The 23,673-nt window shown below is 40.1% G+C and overlaps 1 protein-coding gene across 1 annotated transcript in view; it reads right to left on the reverse strand.

The window, feature by feature from the left end:
• The window catches only part of WDR36 (WD repeat domain 36), a 53,820-nt gene extending 43,001 nt beyond the window's left edge, over positions 1 to 10,819 (reverse strand). Inside the window, exons 1-2 of the mRNA XM_020780001.3 lie at positions 10,527 to 10,819; positions 3,790 to 3,817 (exon numbers count right to left, since the gene is read on the reverse strand). Coding sequence (XP_020635660.3) covers positions 3,790 to 3,817; positions 10,527 to 10,706 — 208 coding nt within the window. The 5' untranslated portion in view covers positions 10,707 to 10,819. The remainder of the gene's footprint in view (positions 1 to 3,789; positions 3,818 to 10,526) is intronic.
• Positions 10,820 to 23,673: the final 12,854 nt, after the last annotated feature.

The raw sequence follows: 23,673 nt of genomic DNA on the forward strand, positions 1-23,673 counted from the left end.
ATATTACTAAAAAAAGACCCAACTCTTCTGAGTAAGATCTATAGGATTTACAGTACATTCCTGTATGTTTTCTACTTTTGTACTACAGTAGTCAATGCACTCCCAAGCATATTCAGGACTACAGCCTTTATTCCAAGAAAGTGTGCTCAAGCACCAATATTGCTAAAATGCAGGTAGCAGGATATCAATCTTATTAGCTAGGATTCAATGGGGCCTATAAGTACTTGAGAATACTACCTTCAACAACTGCAACTTGCCATCATTGCTCTATTTCCCACTGCTGGAAAAGGAGTATTTGACAGGTGCCAAATGACAGGCAGCCAAGTGACAAAATCGAACGGGTGAGTTGTACAGTATTCCACTCTAAGCTCTGTCTGAACACACTGCTCTCTTTTGCAAACACTCATGCCTTCATGGGATCCTAACCCACATTTGGAAACTATGCCTATCAATTACAATAGTTGTTAAGCATTTTAAAGAACTGTGCAAGAATTTAAAAACCTAAGAAAGGAACTAGGACAAAGAAAAAGTAACTGGAGTAAAACACAAAGCAAATTATTTTAAATTCATTTGAAACATCCAGACCAAATGAATTGCAAATGTTTGATAACACATCATATTTAAAACAAACACCTCAAACTGGAAATGCTAATAAGGAAGGTTGTACTGTGCTGTCTCTTTTTATATTTACTATGCTAAATGTCAAGTTTCATTTGTGAGAAACGTTCTCTTAATTTCCATATTAATGGTACTTTTAAAAAACTTCTCTAGAAAAAGATATATTTTTTTGAGATATCATTTTGCCAACTTCAAAAGGATTCATATTGTTTCAAAACGGAAAACAGACTTAGGTAATGTGATTCTGCAAGATGCACAAAATTGGTTATGGTGCTGAATTCAATTGATATAAAATATGAATAAAAAATTACATAAAGTTCCATTTCACTGCTATTGCATTCTTTCCAGGCTCCAAAGACTTAACTGAGCAGCTATGTGGCAAGTTCTAATTGGCTTTTATACATATATTTGTTATTGCTGACTGTTCTAGGACTCAGATATAAGGATATATTATAATATGGCTCATTAAAGATATTATTAAATATTAAATATGATACTTAAGGAATTGTCTTTTAGGTAATGTTAAAGGGAAAGTGTGATATATAGCTCATAAGTATTGCTACATGCTGGAAAGTAAAACATAGCATTAACCTATAGCATTAAACTGGAAAAATGTAATCATCTCAATCACGTGGGAATTTCAAAAAGAATATGATGAAGTGCAGAAATGTCAAAAAAAAATGCCAACTAGAAATAAATGTACTGAATACAGGTCTCTTCTTATACATACATACATAAACCTTTATTGGCATTTGATTACAGTAAGAAAAGTAGACAATGTAACCAGGGAAGTAAAGAGGGGGAAGGTTAAAACTGAAGTTGGGAGGGATGGGGATTACGGTTTCTCATAAGAATAGTTGACAGAAATTCCGCCACGAGATGGGTAGTGGTTGGAAAGTAATCACTTAGGAGAATTGGGAGGGGGGAGGGTACTTATTTTGTACTTATATAGTACCTGAAAAAGAAATACATGAGGATGAGCCTGGTTGCCCTGTCAAGAACATCTGGATTAATATAACTAGGGAGAAAAACAAAATGAATGGAGTAATTGGGCGTCTACTACTAACCACCCAATCAAGGAGAAGATGCCGATGAAATCTTTGAAAAACAGCTCACAAGAATTTCTGAGAGATACAATGTAACAGTAATGGAAGATTACTGTCCTGATATTTGTTGGGAAGCAAATTCTGACAAATATAGCCCTTCCAAGAAATTCCTGGCTTGTATGGCTTATGTAAAATATTCAAAATATTTTCCTCCTGCATTTCCTAGAACCTTTCAAAAGGATCCAAGATGTCTTACATCAGAGGTCCCCAACCCCCAGTCCGCGGCCCGGTGTTGGTCCGTGGCCTGAGTCGGTCCAGGCTGTGGAGATAGACCTCCACCCCCCCGCACAGCTGATTTGTGCATGCGCATGTGCTCCAGCACACTTGTGCAAGTGCCGCACTGCTGTTTGCACATGTGCATGCATGCTCATTCACACATGCAAACAAGCACGGGGATGCCCCACCTTCTCCAGCCAGTCCACGGGGTGAAAAAGGTTGGGGACCCTGCCTTACATCAATAAAAGACACAATTTAAATCTTGTCACATTTTTTGATCAAGTAACCTCCCTGGTAGATACTGAGAATGCTGTAGACGTAATATATCTTAAGTTCAGCAAAGTCTTTGACAAAGTGCCCCATGATATTTTGATTAGCAAGCTAACTAAGTGTGGACTGAATAGAACAATTGTCAGGTGGATACACAGTTGGCTATAGAATTGTACTCAGAGAGTGTTTATCAATGGCTCTTCCTCAAACTGGGAGGAGGTGGCAAATAAGAGTACCATAAGGCTTAGTCCTTGGCCTGGTGCTCTTGAACATCTTTATTAATGACTTGGGTGAGGAGGTGAAGGAAATGTTTATCAAATTTGTGCATGGCACAACATTGGGTAGAAGAGCTAACGCCCTAGAAGACAGGAACAAAATTCAAAAGATCTTGACAGGCTTGAGCACTGGGCTGAAAACAACAGAATGAAATTTAATAGGGATAAGTGCAACATTTTACACCGGGGGGGGGGGGGAACCAACCACACAATGAGAAGATGGGGGATACTTGGTTTAGTAATACTGCAAGCAAGAAGATTCTTTAAATTGTTGTAAATCACAGGCTGAATATGAGCCAACAACGCGATGTGGCCACAAAAAAGCATATATGCTGTTTCAGGCTGCATTAACAAATTGAACTGAAACCCCTTCTAATTGTACTGGTTAGGTCTCATCTTGACTGCTGTGTCCAGTTCTGGACACTGCACTTTAAGAAGGATGCTCACAAACTGGAACAAATTCAGAGGAAGGCAACAAGGATGATCAGGGAACTGGAAGCCAAGCCCTATGATGAAAAACTGAAAGAATTGGGTATATTTAGCATTGAGAAAAGAAGTCTGAGGGGTGATATGACAGCACTTTTCAAATATTTGAAAAGTAGTCATACAGAGGAGGGGCAGGATCTCTTCTCAATCATCTCAGAGTACAAGACCAGGCCATGGACACAGATCTCCTCCCCCTGCGAGCGCCCCCCACGAATGCGCCACGGGCATGTGCACAACACACCCGCAAGCATGCCACACACACCCAACCAGTCCGTGGTTGGGAAAAGGTTGGGGACCACTGGCTTATAGGCCCCTTCCAACTTCGTTATTCTATAAACCCAACTGGCATAACTTTATGCCATGCAACAAGGATAACATTATCAGCAGATGGCAGAAGTCTTTAATTTAACGTAAAACCTCCTATCCTTCAAAGTTCAGGTTCTAAGTCTGAACTTAGGGCTCCTGTTTGCCTTGGGGAAGCTTTTGGGACCCTCAGGGTGGGGGAAGAAGCTTTTCATATGATTAATGGTGGCAACTGTCCGATATTCAAAGAGTCTTAGTGTAAAGATGAGCAACACAATTTCAGCCTCTATTGGAATGAATACTTAGTTATATTGCTTATTCTCTATTTCTGTTCAAATGTTGGAAAGATTTTAAGGTTTTTTTAAATGAGTCACACAGTTTTATAACAGCATTTTTGTAAAAAAACAAAGCAAAACAAAACCCAAAACAACCTACAGTAGCTGCAAGTAACAATTTATACAGAATCCTCAGCAAAACCCTGGATTATTTTCATCCATACATGGCATCATACTTACTAACAGCAACTATGCCTAGCTTCTTCACCTGAAATAAAAAAAAAAAGAACAAGTCAGTTTTTGTTGGAAGTACTAAGCCAAAACAGTTATCATTTAAAAATACAAGTTCCTTCATTAGAACTCTACAAAGGCTGAAATCATGTTGCTTAGCATAGTGAGCTGCACTAGAGGAGGCCAACTGAATCAGTGGTGATTTGATGAGTTAGTTCCCCCATAAGTTCCGCTGACTTAACTGGTCTTACTCTATGCAACTTTCTTTACTATCGTATGTTACAACTACAGTAGGCCCATTTGAATCAATGGAACTTACAAAGGATTTGATTCACCATATCCTTACTGATTCAATGGACCTGTTCTAGTGCACCATGTATGGATGTGAAAGCTGGACAGGTAAGAAAGTTGAAAGGAAAAAAAAATAATTCATCTGAAATACGGTGCTGCTTTGCAGATGCCCTGGTTTGCCAGAAAGACAAACAAGTGTGTCCTATATAAAATCAAGCCTGAATTATCTTTGGAAGCAAACATGTTAAAACTGAGGCTGTCCTACTTTGGGCACATCATGTGAAGACAAGATTCCCTGGAAAATACAATAATGCTGTAAAAGGTAGAAGGCAGAAGGAAAAGAGAGACCAAATATGAGATGGACTGACTCCCTAAAAGAGACCACAGGCTTGAGTCTGCAGAAGCTGAGCAGGGCGGCTGAGGACAGGATTTTGGAGGGCCCTCATTTGCAGGGTCACCATGAGCGAGAGGAGACATGATAGCACAGGACAACATCAACAAACAATATTATAGTGCAATTTACTATGTTAATCAACAGGATGTGAGCCCATAGGTGGCACGTAATTATCCAGAAAATGTGGAGATATATATATATATTTATTTAAATATAGCTGGGAAACGTCATGTCTGCAATGGTACAATTCATTTAATCGAATTATGTGCTTTTTCACGCTTTATTTCCTGTAATTATTTTTATGATTCACAAAGCCTGAAAGTCATTATGTAAATTGACTCTCCAGTCTGCAGCTGGAACCCTTCTTGTTGCATCTTCAAGCTAATCCACAGTGCACTTTCACCACTCAGATCTGGACATTACATCATCATCTTTGAACTGCAGACCTGGAAGGGACCCTATGGATCAATGAGTCCAGCCCCTGTCAAAGATGCACAGTGAGGAATCAAACTCCCAAACTCATGGCTCCACCCCCAGCAGTTCATGAATATATTAACAATTAACCACTACATATTATCCTATTAATTCAATTAATGCTTTTTAGGTTAGATGAATGACAGAAGGAGTGCTGAAATTCTATCCACCATATGTTCACCTGAGCAGGAGTGGACCTGCTAATCATAGTCTCTAACCCCCAAAACAGTGGTTAACTACACCAACTGGCATTAGTGTGGAGCTGCCTTACAGACACACATTTGTAGATATGAAACTAGAGATGGGCACGAAGCACTTTGTGCCAGGCTGTTGTAAGTCGTCAAACAAGGACCCAGAGTGGAGATTCCTGCAGAGCTGCCTGTAAGTGCTGAGGAATCCAAAGCTGCATGTAGATGGGTGAACCTCAGCTCATGGTTAACTTATAGCTTCAGTGGCAGAAACAAAAGGACGGCAGTTTTAACAGAATTTCTACCTGCTACTCCTACTCTACGCATAAGGTTTTGACTTTAAGATCACAATTTCAAGCTACATCAACAAACAAGTGATACAACATCATTTAAGTCTAGCTTAGGACTATACACTGTGCAACGATGAGTTGGTGCATAAAAATTGTGCCATTTGGAATATGTAAATTACAAATTCCATAATTCTCCATTCACAGAGTTTCACCTGACAGAGAGATGGCAACAGACTTCTAAACATGGCTCATTTGGGGAAAAGGCCTGAGTTTGAAACTGTTGAGGCCTAGCCAGTACTAGCTACACCCAAGTCTCCCATTCAGAAAGGAAGCCGTCCAAGTACTAATTGGAAGATTCCTTGCTGGACAGGAAGTTTGGGCAGAGCTAATCCTCAAAACCTTCAAGCTTAGCCCTTCTCTTAGGTGTGACACATTGAGGATGGAACTCCCAAAATGGAGAATTATAGATTTATAGTCCAACAATCAGAATTATACATCCTTAATATCGTCAGAATTGTATTCTATAAGGCCACACTTTTTTTGCTGCAATGACAATAATGCTGTGGTCATTATATGCAGGTAAGTTGCCTCAATGTACTGTAATCCTAACAAGGTTTTTAAAGTTACCTAAGATGTACAAGAAGTGATTTAACCTGGCCACCCCGTTCCCCAGTGAGGTTCTATACCTGAGGAATGTTAGTTTGCTGCTGTGATTTACACAATGACACCTGCATAAAACCCCAACAGGATTCTAACCAACACTGGGGTGGGGATTTAATGAGAGATAAGACTACTGGTGATGGATATGACAGAGCAGTGATTTCCCAAGTTAGGTCCTCAGATGCTTTGGCCTTAACCTTCAGAAGCCCCACTACAGACAAGACTTAAAGAGATTCTGTGATCTGCAACCATGGCAGTCAGAAGTTTATAAACCTTTATCATTATAATAATGATAAGAGGGAACCTTGATTATGGTTATTCAGCCCTTAGCAGAAATAGTCTTTGGGGCATGTGGAGCCTAAGGGGCAGTAAGATTTCCCCCACCCCCTCGGAGGCTTGGAGACTGCCAAGGAGCACCAAGGCAGTTTCTTTGCTTTTGAAATGGGAACCAGGCTACCAGAGGCATGCATGGAGTTAATGAAAACTGGTCTGTAGACTTCTTTTTAGGCTGCATCTCTTAGAATTATGTATGTGGAATTCTTGGCAAATTTGGGAAGCTACAGTCCAAAATAAACCAGAAATCCCATCCATAACAGCAGAAACAGTCCTGTGCAATAAGTTGCTGAACAGAACTATAAGGACATTCTTGCTGAAATAGTACTTTTAAAGATCTGAGCCAGTATGTGGAAGATATTTTGCTTCCTTCAGGCAAGACATTCTTATTTGAAAAACAAAACAAAAAAAGTGGACTACGTATGAGGAGCATGAGGATTCTGCCCTACTTTAATGCTTTATTTGAAGCATTAAATATGCCAACATGAATACATAATTTAATGGAAGATATACATGTCAGCATCATCAAGCTACTATTCTTAAATGTACTGCAAAATGAATAGGAAGAGTGGTCGACCAGACCAGATGGGCAGGATATAAATCAAATAAATAAATAAATAAATAAATAAATAAATAAATAAATAAATAAATAAATAAATAAAATAAGTATATATGAAAGAATAGAATTCTTTTGAACTGAGATGAGGGAACTATTTGACTTGGAGGAACCGTGTTTCCCCGAAAATAAGACAGGGTCTTTTATTAATTTTTGCTCCAAAATAAGCTATTTTGGAGCCCTAATGCTTCAAAATAAGCATTAGGGCTTATTTTCCAGATTTTTTTATGTACAACAACCTATATTTATTCAAATATATACTTCTGGTTGCTGCACAATGGTGGAGGGTGGGGTTTCACTTAACTGGAGCTTTTTTGGGGAGGTGGAGTTTATATTACGGGCATCCTGAAAAATCATACTGGAGTTTATTTTCAGGTTAGATCTTATTTTCGGGGAAACTGGGTATATGAAATGTGCCTTTTGTGTATTGCTGGAAAAAATCCTGACTTTCACTTATTTTTCAAAAGGGGTGGGGCCACTACCATTCATAAGTATTTTCATGTCATGACACATGGAAACCGCTTTAATCTAAGAAAATTCCCTAGATTGACGTTAAATATATATATAAAAGACAAATCACCTTATGCCATTAAAATAAACATGGAACAGGTGAGGTGCCTTAGCCTTTCCTAATAATCCTATCCATTCACAGATATCATTCTGTCTGATCTAAAACATTTATCACTTCCCTGATAACTGTAATATTTACAGACCTTTGCATTGCTGTTTTTGGAGTAATGGTGCATACACAGTACAGACTGCTAACTTTTTATTTCGTGATAAACCCTTACAGGCTTTAGGACCTACGTGTGTATAGGGGAGAAGCATGCATCCCTCTGGAGAATTCCACATGCATTCCTGATTAGCTCCCAAACTTACTCTTAGAGTGAGTGAGTAGGTGGGTGGAGGAAGGAGAGAATGAAGAGTAAAGTAAACTGTCCAGCTTTTAATCCAGGCACAGAGAGAAACTCTAATTTGGGGGCAAGATGTATTATTGATGCCTGGGAGGGCACAAATATATTGTGCTGATAGCAGGATTCAGCATTTTATATGCCAACTCAAAAAACAGAGATGCCCCAAACAAAAAATTATAAGTATGAAACTGGGTCTCGGATCAGCACCAAATCTGGCATGGATGTAGCAGAAAGTCTATTCTTGCTCTGTGCCAAATTTAGGGACACTTCAGCAAAAGACTTCATGTTGCTTTTTTAAAAGTAACAGCTTTACCCCCATGCAGAAGCAAGCAACCTTGAGCTCAAGAAAACTGAAAATTCATCAAATACATCAACAGGACCAAATCTGTATACTTTTAAAGAAAATGGTCAGTTCCTTTTTTGTAATTTGGAAGGAATTCAGCCATTCATGACTCCAATAAACACTTAAGAATTAATTATTTTAAAGAGAAAAAAACAGAGTTAGGGCATCCTTACAAACTGCATTCTAAATGGACTGAACGTTTGATCCTCCCAGTCAGAATCTCATTCAATGACTGTCAAAGAAAACATGCAATTCCTTCCTGGACAAACATTTAACTTCTCCTTGTGAGAATATTTATTTTTATTTTATTTATTGTATTTATACCCCGCCTACCTAGTCATTTCGACCACTCTAGGCGGTTTTAAAGATGTTTTAAATAGAGAATAGCATTGAGCAGCTTACTCATTTCAGCTGTGAAATTACTCTTTTTGCTTTGTGCCTGGGGATGATTTCAAAGCAAGTTTTACTCGTTTACTCACAAGTAAGGAGATAGCAGCCAAGGTCAGCTGCAGCATGAGGGGAGAACATTAGTGTGAAGGTTAGAGAGACAGAAATGAGTTAACCCCCACCCCTTTGCCCCTTCTTTCTCCTCAGGTAGGGCTCTGCCGAGGATGTGCTGCCTTGGAGCGAGAACAGTCAATACAGCCCCCTTCCTTTCCTATTCTATCAGACTTTATTCCAGAGGGCTAGGATGACTATATGGCAGGATAGACAATTCTGTATGAGTTACTAACTTCCAAAATGTCCTGTTATTAAGAGCTCTGCTTAAATCTTACAATCAACAGCATCTCATGTTGGGTTATTCTCTCTTTCTGCTGCTCCCTGTCCTCCAACAATATTGTCTTCTCCATTAAGTTCTGATCAGATATTGCAAACAAACAGCTGTGGCTTCATTTATTGAGTCAACCTATCTCATGTTAGATCTTTGTCTTTGTCTATTGCTCCTCCCCACTTTTCCCAGCAATCCAGTCTATTCTGCCCACTTCTGTATTTCCATTATATGTGCATGGTAAGATTTACTAATTTTTGCGCAAGTAAGAGCTCAGGCTTGACTTGACCTGCATTTGGCACAGCAGGCATGGCAGCATTCGTTTAACTGAGAGGTCAAAGAGTGTGTATGTTTCTCCACTGTTTGAGTTGTACCTACTCACACCTTTGCTTCATCATTTCATTAAATCCAAAACAGCTTTCAAAATATTTTGGCACACATTCAAGCTGTTCTCACTTCTGCCTTCTTCCAGTAACCACAGTACAGATCATATGCTCATCTTCTTTAATCCTCTACCACTGCATAAGTCTATATGAGGAACATTTCTGATTGAGTTTTTGTGTAGCTTGAATATATTTAAACCTGTTTTTAAAAGCCAGGAAATTCTTCCCCCAACCCCCCCTCCCCCAGGCCAAATTCCCTCTTCTGCTCACTACTGTACCACACTTGTTGAAAAACAGCCCTAACAATTGCTTTGTGTTTGGGTGAGAAGTGGTTACCGATGAAAAAAGGTAGCGAGCTTCTGGAATTTCCCCGATTCCTGTCTCCTTGTAAATGGCAGTGAGTAGAAAAGGGTATCCTGTGTAGACTCTCTTGACTGCTGACATGGGCGCTGTCAACATTCAGCCTGCCCTTTGCTATATAAAGTTTGGCATCCTTTTTCCTGCTGACAGTGTGCAGCACAACGTGCATATTGTGCAGCAATACTGGGCCATTTCACAGCTTTCTGAATCATGGTACAAAAGCACAATATCTCATATTCATAAACCAGAGATATTAGTTTGAAGAACTGAATTTTTCTGTTCTCCAACTGAGACAAAAAAAAAAGAGACAAATCAATAGAATAAAGGAAGAGGGTGTCTCAATAGCTATGCATGTGCCTGTGTTTAACTACATAAACGCTGCCTGGACTCCGCTGGTCCTGCTTGGCTCCACACAAGTTGTGCCTTATCCCCACCCCCAAGCTTAGTGGGCATCATCCCCCGCTGCCTCCACTTCTACCGCTTTAGTCACATTGAAGGCCTTCTCCGTGCACTTATTTTTAAAGAAAATCCCAATGTTTCGTTGTACTGTACATCCTTTGTCCGCAGCATCACTCGGCCCTCTAACATGCAAGCAGATACTGCCGTCTGAGGTTGCGCCAGTCGAGAAAGGCTAGGAAGCTCAGTTCTACGTCTCATCCTAGGAAACAGAATTTGGGGGGGGGTGGCTGTTGCGGGGCCCCGACCGAGGCTACCCAGGGCAGTGGACTCACGTTGTAAGTGTGGAAGCTCCTCCCCGCCGCGGTGACCAAGTAGAACTCCCGGTGGCGGCGATGGTAGCGGAGCACGTGCGCCACGTGGTTGGAGTAGAGCCCGAGCGCGCGGAAGCCCGCAAAGAGCGCGCTGCTCCCGCTGGCCGCGGCCCCGGGACTGGCGTCGCCCGCCGCCGACATCTCCTCTCCTCAGCTCCCGGTGCGGGCGGGCCAAGCGCTCTAATGTGCTTCCACCATGAGGCTATACCGCTACCGAAAGATTCCCGGAAATTTCGGCCACTTCCGACTCACATGGGCAGCCGTGGTGCAACCGTAAAAACAGTCCGCCGCCCCTGCCCTCCTCAGCTTTTCGTTCCACGCGCAATAAGGAAGTGGCCATTTATTCGGTGGACCGGTTCTGTTTATCATTTACTGTACAATGGCAGGCTAGTTACATTACATATAGATAAATGGCCTTTCTGTCATTCAGTGTTAATTACTGGTAGACAGACACACATAGGTAATGCTTTCGTGTCCGTTCAATTTTTCATTTAATTGAAATAATAAAATAAAATATCAATAACTAGACGTGTGTGTAATTAAACCCTCATAAGAATATATATAATTCCAGATGTGGGCATTATTCTTATGAGGGTTTAATTGCCTTGCTTTTTCCTTTAATTGAGAGTGCAGTGAAGTGGTAAACTGATTATTGGGTAACCATGCAGTACTTTGTCATATTGGTTTTCTACCACTTTAATTGCCTTTTCTAAGGAAATTTGGAAATTGTAACTTGAGGAGCTTGGCAAAAAAAATTGCCGATTCGTGCTCGTCTTTTCCCCAGCGACATACAACAACTTCCACAATTCTGTGTTGTAGGCAGAATCGTCTAAAGGTTTTGCACATCTGATGCAGTTATGCCTTAAGAGTCTTATCTCTCCCAGTTAATAACAGAAGTTTGTCTGGTTCTCTTAACTGTGGCAAGATTAAATTTAATATCTCCAGCTTTTCCTGGCATAAACTATGGAGACTATTTTGCTGTAGATTTTCTGTTTTCAACACTGGCATTAAAAATTTAGCAGCCTTGTGAGAAAGGAAAATTGGCAGTCCTAGTAACACCCTTGATAAAGGAGTAGGCAGTGGAATTTAACATTTGCAAAAGACAAAAGAGATATAAATATGAAGTCTGAGTAATAGCTTAGAAATGATTGATGAGAATACCACCTTTCCAATAAGCACCTCATTATATCAGATAAAAATAGAAAAACATTGTGATACTTTAAACATTGCTATATTTCAGTGCAACCCTTCTACTTGGTATCTTATATTCTCTCTTTTCTGCTTATGATTAAATTGTAATGATTCACACACAACCTCAGGATAAAACTATAATAAGGTGCCAGAAACCAAAGTATGTGAGTCATGTGCCATTAGGTTGGAGCCGATTTACAGCAAATCTAATAGTGCCTTCTGAGTAAATGAGTTATTTAAGGCAGTGGTCCCCAACCTTGGGCCTCCAGATGTTCTTGGACTTCAACTCCTAGAAATCCTGGCCAGCAGAGGTGGTGTTGAAGGCTTCTGGGAGTTGTAGTCCAAGAACATCTGGAAGCCCAAGGTTGAGGACCACTGATTTAAGGGATAGTTTTCCCAGTGCCACATTCACCCACACACTGGTGATTTCCATGGTTGAGAGGGAATTAAAATCCAGGTCTCCTGAGCCTTAGTCTGTCACTGTATCCATTACATCAAACTTGGTATCCAAAAAATTAAAGAGGTTTAGCCAACATAAATTTTAATCTGCAACAGATTGCAAGCAACACATTTATTATACCTACTTTCATAGGGAGTTTTTTTTTGTTTTTATTTTGTTTTGTTTTGGTTTTTTTTTTCTTCATAAAAGTCAATTCTAAGAAAACTGTTTTGGGAAACTCATTTTCAAATATATATTATGGAACAAAGTACAAATCTGCAACACATTTTGAATGAACTCCACTACCATTTGCTAGTGTTAAGACTCCCCTCTTTCATTTTTATAGGGCTACCAAAGATGTTGGCTCAGGATGCAGCAGTTAAGCAGCAGGTAGGCTCTCTTGCCCTTAGGACCACTAACTGCTTATAGAATTCTACATCTGAGGGATATCCAGCCCATTAAGCTTTCACATCTAGTCCATGAAGATGCCCTCTGAGCTCCCCTTCCATTCTTTCAGCCCTCTTCTGCTACCATATGGCCAAAACAGGGAAGCCTCCCTCTCAACTCTTTCAGGCTATGTACAGTAGCTCAGTTGACATTTCACTTGACTCTCATCCTTTCCAGTGAGAGAAAAGCATGAACAGAGTCAGTCACTATCCACTTCAGCCAAGGGTTGGATGTACATGGCATTGTTGCCTGGCAGCATTCTGCCCATGGAGTGCTTTCAGAGACAGAACCGCCTCCCACAAAAGCATTTCACTACTGCTCTAGATATGAATACTGTCCCTCAAACTAGTACCTTTCAGGTGTTTTGAACATCAACATTCATTTTCTTCACTGCCCATGTTAGGGGTTCACAAGATTTGCAGTTCAAAGTATCTGGAGGGAATCTGCTTCAGAAAGGCTAATATAGGTAAGTAGCATGCATCTGATTACTAGATATGGGTAATATCACAGTGGTCAGAATTCTGTTGCTTATAGTGTAAATGCAACAGCATAAATTAGTGGTGAACCACTCCCAATTAAGGAACTGCTGCTTGTATTCTTTGACACATATCAGTCATATCTTGGTGTGCAGTGGTGAATACAAGCAACAACTCCATAATTATTAGCAATTTACCACTGTGATTTACACTGTTGTTCTTATGCCACTGTAGGACATGGTGGCGCTGCAGGTTAAACCACAGAAGACTCTGTGCTGTATGGTCAGAAGACCAGGACTCGTAAGATCGAATCCACGCAATGGAGTGAGCTGCCGTTGCTAGTTCTAGCTCCTGCCAACCTAGCAGTTCGAAAGCAAGTAAATGCGAGTAGTTAAATAGGTACCACCTCGGTGGGAAGGTAATGGCATTCTGTGTCTAATCGTGCTGGCCATGTGACCGCAGAAACTGTCTTTGGATAATACGCTGGCTCTATGGCTTGGAAATGGGGATGAGCACCGCACCCTAGAGTTGGACACGACTGGACTAAATGTCAAGAGGAACCTTTACCTTCATCTTACTTATGCCCCTGTACATAAATAATAAGATTCTGACCAAATACATCAATTGGTCAGCCTTCAGCATCACAGCATTTCATATACAGGATATTGAAATGATACACATCTGAGCAATTGGTAGAGAGAACATTTTAAACAGTACTTCAGGCAAGCTTGCTGTAGATCCCAGAAGGATGTAGTTAATTACTTAGATTAGACATGTATACTACTTTGTATACTACTTTGAGCTCATTAAGGGAAAGCAGGGGATATAAATGAACTGTATAAATAAAGTCACTTCCATACCAAAATACCATATGGCCTCAAGCTAGAAGATAATGCTGAACATATTTATCTACTGCAAATGCCACACTTCAGAATATTTCATCCTCTGTGTTCTATAACACTGTGTTCTGTAATTTATAAATAAAGTCATTTAGACACCTTAACACCATATGGCCTGATTTTGGAACACCTATCATATTCATCCATGATAAATGTCACACTTTGGAGTACTGTATTTCATTCTCCCTATTCTATAACCGTCGCATGAGCTATACCATACATTGATTCGCAGCTAAAGAGGGCAGAAACTGAGATATTTAATTCCAGAATTTTATTTCTGCTTTCTTGGTCACTTTAATAAATAGATGAATGGGTACATAGATATTTTGAAGTGCTACATAATACATGCAAGTTGTAGGGCATTAAATAATGAAGTGATACGTATTGGTGAGACAGCTTATCTTTTGAAGTGAAACAGGTACATTGGACCCTTGACTTACAGACGGCTCGACTTACAGACTTTTCGAGTTACAGACTTCTCTGGCTGCAAAATTTAGATTCGACTTGCAGCCAGAGAATCGACTTACAGACCAGAAAAAAACCAAAATGGAATAAAAATAGAATAAAAACCACTGGTTATGGGATTAATCGGTTTTCAGTGCATTGTAGGTCAATGGAGATTCGCCTTACAGAGTTTTCGACTTGCAGCCACCATTCCAATACGGATTAATTCCTTAAGTAGAGGGTCCACTGTAAAATGCATTAAGTTAATGGCTTCCTTCTTGGGTATCCAAGTCATCACATAATGAATATGAGTTAATTCAGAGTTAAATAACAAAAGTTACTATAGGACATAGCCCTACCAGTTGTTAGTCCTGTATCCTTTTAGTTGGGAGAAGACTTCTTTTTCCTGGGGCTCCCATTGTTTTTATGAACTCTGTCTTCCCTTGGAAAGCTGAACTGATATGTGAAATTCAAATCTGACAAATTTAGCTGCTCTGTGCAACTACAGCATATTTTAAAAATTAGAACAATCAAAATTGCTTATCAATTGATTTATATTTCGGTTTGGGTTTTTGTAGGAACCCAACTTTACTAGACAAAAAGGGTGACAAAAACCATGTTAATGCAAGCAATAACTTTAGTGTAAGGAACATGTCTGTAATGCTCCCTGTTGTGCAAATTGGTCTTAGTGAGAGAGAAAGTTAATACGAGGAAGGGACCATGTCATAGCCATCCTTCTGGAGAGGTTTTGTTAGCTGTCTTCTAAATGTTCTTGGTTTTTTGCTTCAAGTATAAAGTCTGGATGGCACCACATCCACCAGTCCTGTATTAAGGACTCATACAGGTCAACTTGTTTTCTTTTCCCCCGCCAATATTATTTTCCAGTAGATATCCAACATTTGACCACACTTGGAGGTTCATTCCCCTTTAGAATGTTTGTGTGTGAAGGAGGGAGAGGTCCCCTTTGGGGATTTTTAAATAAGTGCTTTCAGCTTCTGCATACCACAGGGACTTGCAAGAAAATGTTGTAATGCATCTTCACTTCATAGGATGAAGAATATTAATAAATCCGGAGCCGAAATCCCGGAGGCAGTTCGTGTCATTCTGTCAACTCCTGTGACATCGCTGAAACCAGATGTATTGGCTCTTGCCTTTCCATTGGACTATTTCAGTGACGTGGAAAGGGAGGATTTGCTGCTTGGGTAACAGCCTATCCTCCATATTATTCTACCTAGGCTTTGTGCCCTGGAGAGGCACTCCAGCTTAATGTACAGCATCAAAACACTAGACACTGTTCCAAGTCCTCCATACAGAGCACGTTACCATAATCTCTCGAGACTGAAGGATGCCTATGAAGCTTCTACTGATGGGAGCATGTATATGTTCAGATTTTTCAGCAGCACTACAGGCAGAATGAAGTACCTGCTTGCAAAAGGGACTTGCAAAAGCAGCATTTACCTTCCTCCTTTCCTCTCATTTGTATCATTCCATTAATGACTGTATTAAACATACTAATCCAGTCTATGTTGATAGAAAATATTGTATAATTGTATTTATTTTTATTTATTTATTTGATTTATATACTGCCCATCTGGCAGCCAAAGCCACTCTGGGTGGTTTACAACAAGTAACACAAAACAACAAAGTAGCAAAATAACAAATAATATCATCAATACATTAGGGGCACAAATCAAAAGGAATAAAGTGCAGTGAGGATAAAATTACAATACAATAAATACCATTAAAAGTGTAAAAGATATAAAAACATGGAGCATGATAGTATGATGGATGTTATGTTATTTGGCACTATTGTATCAGGGTGTTATTTGTTCAGGCCTGTTTAAATAGTCAGGTTTTTAATAGCTTTTTTAATGTGCCCACTGATGGGGCCAGGCAGACTTTGGGCGGAAGAGAGTTCCATAGTTGTGGGGCTACCGCCGAGCAGGCCCAATTTCTAGTATTTATTTTCCAGGCCTCTCTCGGGGTCAAAACTCTCAGCCGCCCTGCCTGCGACAATCTTATAGGATGGATAGACCTAACTGAAAGGAGGTGCTCTGCCAGATATTGAGGTGCAAACTAGATACTTGCAGGTCTGGCTTGCAACATGGCTGAAATCTTGTTACTTAGTGTAGTCAACTGTAACTACAGTAGGCCCATTAAAGCAATGGAACTTATGGAATTAACACACCAAATATTAACTGATTCAATGATCCTACTCCAGTTGCAATTTACTATGCTAAACAACAGGATTTCAGATTTGTGGCATGCTGCTGTTATGTATTTCTGCTTCCGTTCTGTGTCCCCACAAGCATCCTGTGACCATGGTGCATGCTCAATCATCACTGGTCTACTAGTGGAATCTCTCCCTCGTATCTGGTTACAAAATACACTCCACTTATTATTGGATGTTGCATTTACAGTTGCTGATCCAGAATGGAGAATAATTCATCCAACCTCTGGATCTAGTCATCCATATAGGAGCTACAGTATGTGCATAGTGTTCTGCTCTCAGAGCTTGGGAATGATACTATTTGGGGAGGGGGGTCAGTTTAGTCCTTACAGAATCCAAAAGGAAGGGCAGATGATACTTTTATTAGACCACTAGCTTAAAAACAAACAAAACTAGATTTTGAACCATACAAGTCTTTTCCAGGCTGCGCACCACTGCATTGTGGATTATTTTTTTAAAAAAAAAACACACACACAAAAGTTTCAAACATCAAGGAAGATGTGCCAAGTCTGTTTCTTAATAATGAGTTCCAAAATGCAGGCTGCAAACACAATTCAGGAGTGTAGGTTTCAGATTCCACTCTGTTGGCCACTGCTTAGATTATTTTTTCCAACTCACCAAGCATAGGGCTTCCACGTATTCAGTATTCTCCCTCCCCCATCACCCATTTTGGAACTCAAGGTCCCTTCTTGGCCAAGAACTGAGGCAACATAGAAATGTGGCAAACCCTCTATCAGAGAGTCTGAGATAAAATTTAGTCTACCCTCTGGGTAAAGCCAATTGCAGCCAAATTAACAGCATTACCTAGTACTGTAGTGGAAAGAAAATGCTCTCTTCAATTTGCCATCCTACTTGGCTGAAGTTAAGTGTCGATGTTTTCTAATGTTTTTCCACTTTTAAGAAACAGACTTGGCAGGGACATCTATGATGACTGTTTGAACTTCCATATTTTTTCTGCACCATCCACACTGCAGAAATAGTCAGCCTGATGAAGACTTGCATGGGTCAAAAGCTAACTTAAAAATGTGACTTTATTTACTTTTTAGAGTACAGTACTTTTTAACATCTCACCAAATCCCATAGACAATGGCCATACTGAAGCAAGATTTCCCAAGCTCTGTTTATTTTAACAGCTGGATCACAATGGCTGTCCAATAAATTGGCTTTATTACTGCTGTTGCTGCTGTTATTTGACTTCAACAGAAAGAGGCTGATTTAAAACAGCAAGTTTGATGGATTTCAAGGACATCCTTTTTTTTCCAACACAACAAAGCAAGACTGTCCAGAAATCACAAGAGAACAGATTGCAAAATAGTTTACTAAAACATTTAATTATATTTATTTATTTTTTAAAAAAGATGACAATCACACATTTTAAATGTTCACGCAAAATAAATTAGCACCGCTAATATATAGATAAAAACCTTGATAAATGTATTTGGTCTAGAAAACTATATAGTTTACTTGATGCATATTAAAAACCTCAAGGATTAACATCAATATATGTCAAGCTACTTAAATAACTGTTCCACATTTTCATGAGTTCCCAGAGTGCGTGATTTCCACATTTGTTGTTGCCTCGCTGTTTGGTGCACTTTGAGGAATTTCGAAAAGGGACTTCAACATTCTGCGTTCCATTATTCTGTTGAACAAATCATGACATTTTATGTTAAAATATTAATTGTGCAATATAGTTAATAAGAAGCTCAGATTATTTCATTATTTAAATTTTAAAAAGACATGTGCCACTTTACTGAGACCCAGTTCTTGCTGAGTTGGATTCAGATTTAGTTATGTGCAATTAGGCAGACTGAATGGAAGAACAGGATAAGTTGCAGTATATGTAGGAAAATAACCCAAACATTGTGAAGCGGCAGCTTCCACAAATGGGGCCCATCTGTTGATAGCAGATTCTGGATCTAATTCATTGAATCCAGTTGTTTGTTGCATGGGCTATAATGCTTTATTATAACTAATTATTGCCTCAATGATCATAGTTAGGGCTAACCTGCCAGTCTCTTTTAAAAGCCTAAACTGCCATTACCTCTCTGCCAGTTTCTTGTTAATGTTGCCTAAATAACATCATCTTCATTCTCTAAATATAATAGTACATGTCAGATTTCTCACTGCTTTTATGTTCCAATTTTTTTCCAGCAGAGGAACCTATAAATTGATATTTTTTTCAGGCTTCATTTTGGATTGTCTCATTATGGGATTTTTCATTATAAAATATTCAGTGGTTGTTCACCTTTGCCTTCTTCTATGCAGTACTAACAAGAGTTAGGTTGAGTGTCACTGCTGTTCTCCTTGAAAAATCCTTTGCCTGTGTCACCTTCCGCTATTGCCACTCTGCAGTACCTAACCTTCAAGAATCTCTCCACCCAATCACTACTGGAACTATCAGTTTTGTTCTAGGGATTAATGTGATTATTCATTTTGAAAATAGCGGAAAATGGAAAAATACAGAACATTAAATGAGTCTTAACTTTGAGACAGTCAGGGATTGGTCATTATTCCTGAGTGGCTCAGTCTCCACCAGTAAATATGTGGGGCCTTCTCAACCCTCCCCAGTGCTTTCAAGCACTGTATGTAAGAGCTACTCCATCAGATATTCTGACTCCTCAACTCCTCTAAGGGCATTCTAGAACTTTATAGACCTCTAGGAAAAATCAGAAGCCAGTATTTGTCACAGCTGGAATTATAACAGAAAAAGGGTTAATTCTAGTATGAATTTAGATAACAATGTCCAATCTTCTGAACATTCATCTGGTTATTAAGGTAAAAATAAGTAGCAACATTAGCTGGTCTGTTTCTATAACCTTTATTCATCTACATTACTTCTATATTCCATATGTACAAAAGGCTACAATCATTGAAAACATGAAACTCAGAAGTTACAATCATGTTTCAGCTAGACAGAAATCAGCCTTAGAGCGATTAAAAACTGTAGGCACAAATGCTTAAAAGTATATGAAAACTAAACTTGCAGGCAAATACTTAAGTCAGATTTCAATCCAAAGTACTAAAAATACCAAAAAGAATGTTTTAATTACATTTTTAAAATGCAGGAAAAGATCAGTCTACATCCCAATCCCAAAGAAGGGCAGTGCCAAAGAATGCTCCAACTACCGTACAATTGCACTCATTTCACATGCTAGCAAGGTTATGCTCAAAATCCTACAAAGTAGGCTTCAGCAGTACGTGGATTGAGAACTCCCAGAAGTACAAGCTGGCTTTCGAAGGGGCAGAGGAACGAGAGACCAAATTGCTAACATGTGCTGGATTATGGAGAAAGCCAGAGAGTTCCAGAAAAACATCTACTTCTGCTTCATTGACTATGCAAAAGCCTTTGACTGTGTGGACCACAACAAACTATGCAAGTCCTTAAAGAAATGGGAGTGCCTGACCACCTTATTTGTCTCCTGAGAATCCTATATGTGGGACAGGAAGTAACAATTAAAACTGGATATGGAACAACTGATTGGTTCAAAATTGGGAAAGGAATACAAGGCTATATATTGTCTCGCTGCTTATTTAACTTATATGCAGAATACATCATGCAAAAGGCAGGACTGGATGAATCCCAAACCGGAATTAAGATTGCAGGAAGAAATATCAACAACCTCCGATATGCAGATGATACCACTCTGATGGCAGAAAGTGAGGAGGAATTAAAGAATCTCTTAATGAGGGTGAAAGAGGAGAGTGTAAAAACTGATCTGAAGCTCAACATAAAAAAAACCTAAGATCATGGCCACTGATCCCATCACTACTTGGCAAATAGAAGGGGAAGATACGGAGGCAGTGACAGATTTTACTTTCTTGGGCTCTGTGATCACTGCAGATGGTGACAGCAGCCACAAAATTAAAAGATGCCTGATTCTTGGGAGGAAAGCAATGACAAACATAGAAAGCCTCTTAGAAAGCAGAGACATCACCTTGCCAACAAAGGTCCGCATAGTCAAAGCTATGGTTTTTCCAGTAGCGATGTATGGAAATGAGAGCTGGACCACCGAAGAATTTATGTGCTTGAATTGTGGTGCTGGAGGAGACTCTTGAGAGTCCCCTGGACTGCAAAGAGAACAAACCTATCAGTTTTGAAGGAAATCAACCCTGAGTGTTCACTGGAAGGACAGATCCTGAATCTGAGGCTCCTATACTTTGGCCATCTCATGAGAAGAGAAGACTCCCTGGAAAAGACCCTGATGTTGGAAGGTGTGAAGGCAAGAGGAGAAGGGGACAACAGAGGACAAGATGGTTGAACAATGTCACTGAAGCTACCATCCTCAGAAGATGCCGGCCACAGAAACTGGCGAAACATTAGGAAGCACAACCTTCAGAACACGGCGGAGCCCGAAAAACCCACAACAACCATTAGATCCCGGCGGTGAAAGCCTTCGCGATATACCGAGAGAACTGTTTCATCGTCGTCCCGCGCTCGCGTTTCCAAAGCTTCTCCCGCCCGACTCCTGTGACGCAAGAAGCGCAAGCCAAGCCTCCGGCCGTCAAGAGCGCTTGGCAAGGTGTCCCCGGGGCTGCCTTTGGTGGCCTTACCTTGGCGTGGCCGCCGCAGTTTTTGCCCAGAAGACTAGCCGTGAGTTCCCGGACTTGTGGCGCGACGCAGTGCCGGGTGAAGTTGTCGATGCAAGCCAGGAGCGAGGCCGCCTTCGTTTCGGTGCCGGGCTGCGGAAGGAAGAGCGAGCCATTAGGACCGCGCCAGCCTCCCCTGCCTCCGTTACGCTCCCTTACAGCGGGAGCAAGAGCCCGTTTGGGGGGGGCGGGTTGAAAGTGGCGAGGAGAAGCGTGAGGCGTTGTAACTCTCGGAGGGAGGCCTCGGGGATCGGAGATCCTGAAGGATGATGGCGGAGCTTCTCTGAACGAGATTCTCCCAGAGGCGCTTCAGCCGGGAGGACTGGAATACAGTGGCGGCGCGTCGAGCAGGAGCACAGCTCAGAAGCAGCGCCCGGGCTTTGAACGCAAATGGCGCCAAGTTCAACCCCCGGCATCTCCCGCTAGGAAATCGCGCTGGTCTGACTGGGCTCTGAGGCGGCTTCAGACGCTTGTACAAGGAGGCGGCCGTTTTGGCCCCGCAAAACGGCTTGGCCTCGCTTGATGGTCTCTTAAGATGTCACCGGAGTATTTTTGCTGCAACAAGCAATCGAAAAACGCTGCTCTTCCTTTTGTGGATGAACTCAAAATATATCCCTGTAGTCTCAGTTCTTCTGCTCCTACCACGCATACACACCTTATATTTAGTCTAAAATTGAAATACTCATTTCTAAGCTAAGTCTAAACTAATTCTGCAGATTTTTAAAAAAATGTATTCACATGTATTGATGGAAAAGACTGGGATGGGGAGAAGCCATGGTTGCCTGTCCTTGGTACTTTCAGCCTCAGACAGGGAAGGCTTAACACCTGCGGTAACTGGCTAGGAACTGGATTCATCCTCCACTGGAAACCAACATATAAACACATTGAATTGCAATAAATCTAAGGTATATGAAATGTTGGAGGAAAAAGAAGAGAAATACAATATACAAAAATGGACTGATGGTTGTTGCATAGTGCTGTTGATTTAAACCGCTTTGATGCTGTAGTCTCCAAACAATGATAAAATGCCCAAGTATAATATGTTTATAATCTATGTGAAAATAGACAAAACTTACCATTTGTGGGCAGCAACTGATTATATATTTATTAATCGTGCGTGCCTAGAGGAAAATGATAGAACATGGTGTATAGAGTTACCTTGTAATGGATGTTAAGTAAGAGAGAATCTTGTATGCACATTATAAAAGTTTTGCAGACATGTAATTGTACCTATAAAATACCTGAGTATCCAGTCTAAGCCATGAGGAACTTCCTAATCAACTTTAGCTCAATATTATTATGAATTATAATTTAATTATGAGGTAATTTTCATAAAGAATGCCTTATTTATCACCATGACTATTACTGGTTTCTACAAATTGTCTTACCCTTTTAATCTCATTCTTTCAGTAAAAAAATGCTGCATGTTTCCCCTCAGACAGACGTTCCCTAGTCATTTATTCACTAAAAAACAGATGCTCACTTTACTCAGCCACACCCATGTGAGACCTAACATAAACATGATCCAACATAAATTTAACCCAAGGAGAGAAGATCATCGAAAGGAAACATACCTTGTTCAGTTCTTCTTCAATGATGTTCTAAAAGGAAGCACAGATGGGATTAAGAAAATTTGTTCACTTAACACCTTTATAGGATTTCATTCCTACAAAAGTTCTAAAAGTAAAATATGTATCCCATTTCTAACTGCATTTGTCTTGAAGCTGTAGTTCAGTGCTCATTGACTTGGACAGAAGCCTCCATGAATTCAGTGGTACTTAATTGCAAGTAAAATGCACAAAATTCAGTTGCTGTACTACAGTCCTGAGGCCAAGAAATGGGACTTAATTCTGAGTAAAAATTCATAGGATCAAATTGTGCTTTTCCTGCCGGGAGGGAGGAAAATACATTTTCAATCATGTGGTGAAAAAAATAACCTTACTATTATAGTTAATCAACATACTTTAATGTCATATAGGAAACACCATTCACACCTAAAGAGATACAAGTGTTCCTCTGTAGCTCTACCTGAAAATGCTGTCAGGATGTCAGAGGGATTTTAAATCTGAAATGTTTCCGTCTTTGCTGTTATAGAGCTAACTCAGTAATGAACACAGCTATTCTGCCACTGTCAGTCTGATTCTACTTGCACATTTTCACATGTGTATCTTTTTTACTTGTAAAATTAAATGCAGTGCTATGCCATACCTTCAGCACATGCTGGTATTCTCTCACAATAGCTGTGTGGTTACATATATCAACATTGTAAGCTCCTGCGAATACATAGGAAGACAACTGTACCAAGCCAGTGAAATGAAGAAAGAAAATCACTTCAGAAATAGCTGGAAAGAGGAGGAAAAAAGCTGTTAAAAACAGTTACTTTGCTTTTTTT

The sequence above is a fragment of the Pogona vitticeps genome, chromosome 2 (assembly GCF_051106095.1).
Source record: "Pogona vitticeps strain Pit_001003342236 chromosome 2, PviZW2.1, whole genome shotgun sequence".
In the NCBI taxonomy this organism is placed as follows: Eukaryota; Metazoa; Chordata; class Lepidosauria; order Squamata; family Agamidae; genus Pogona; species Pogona vitticeps.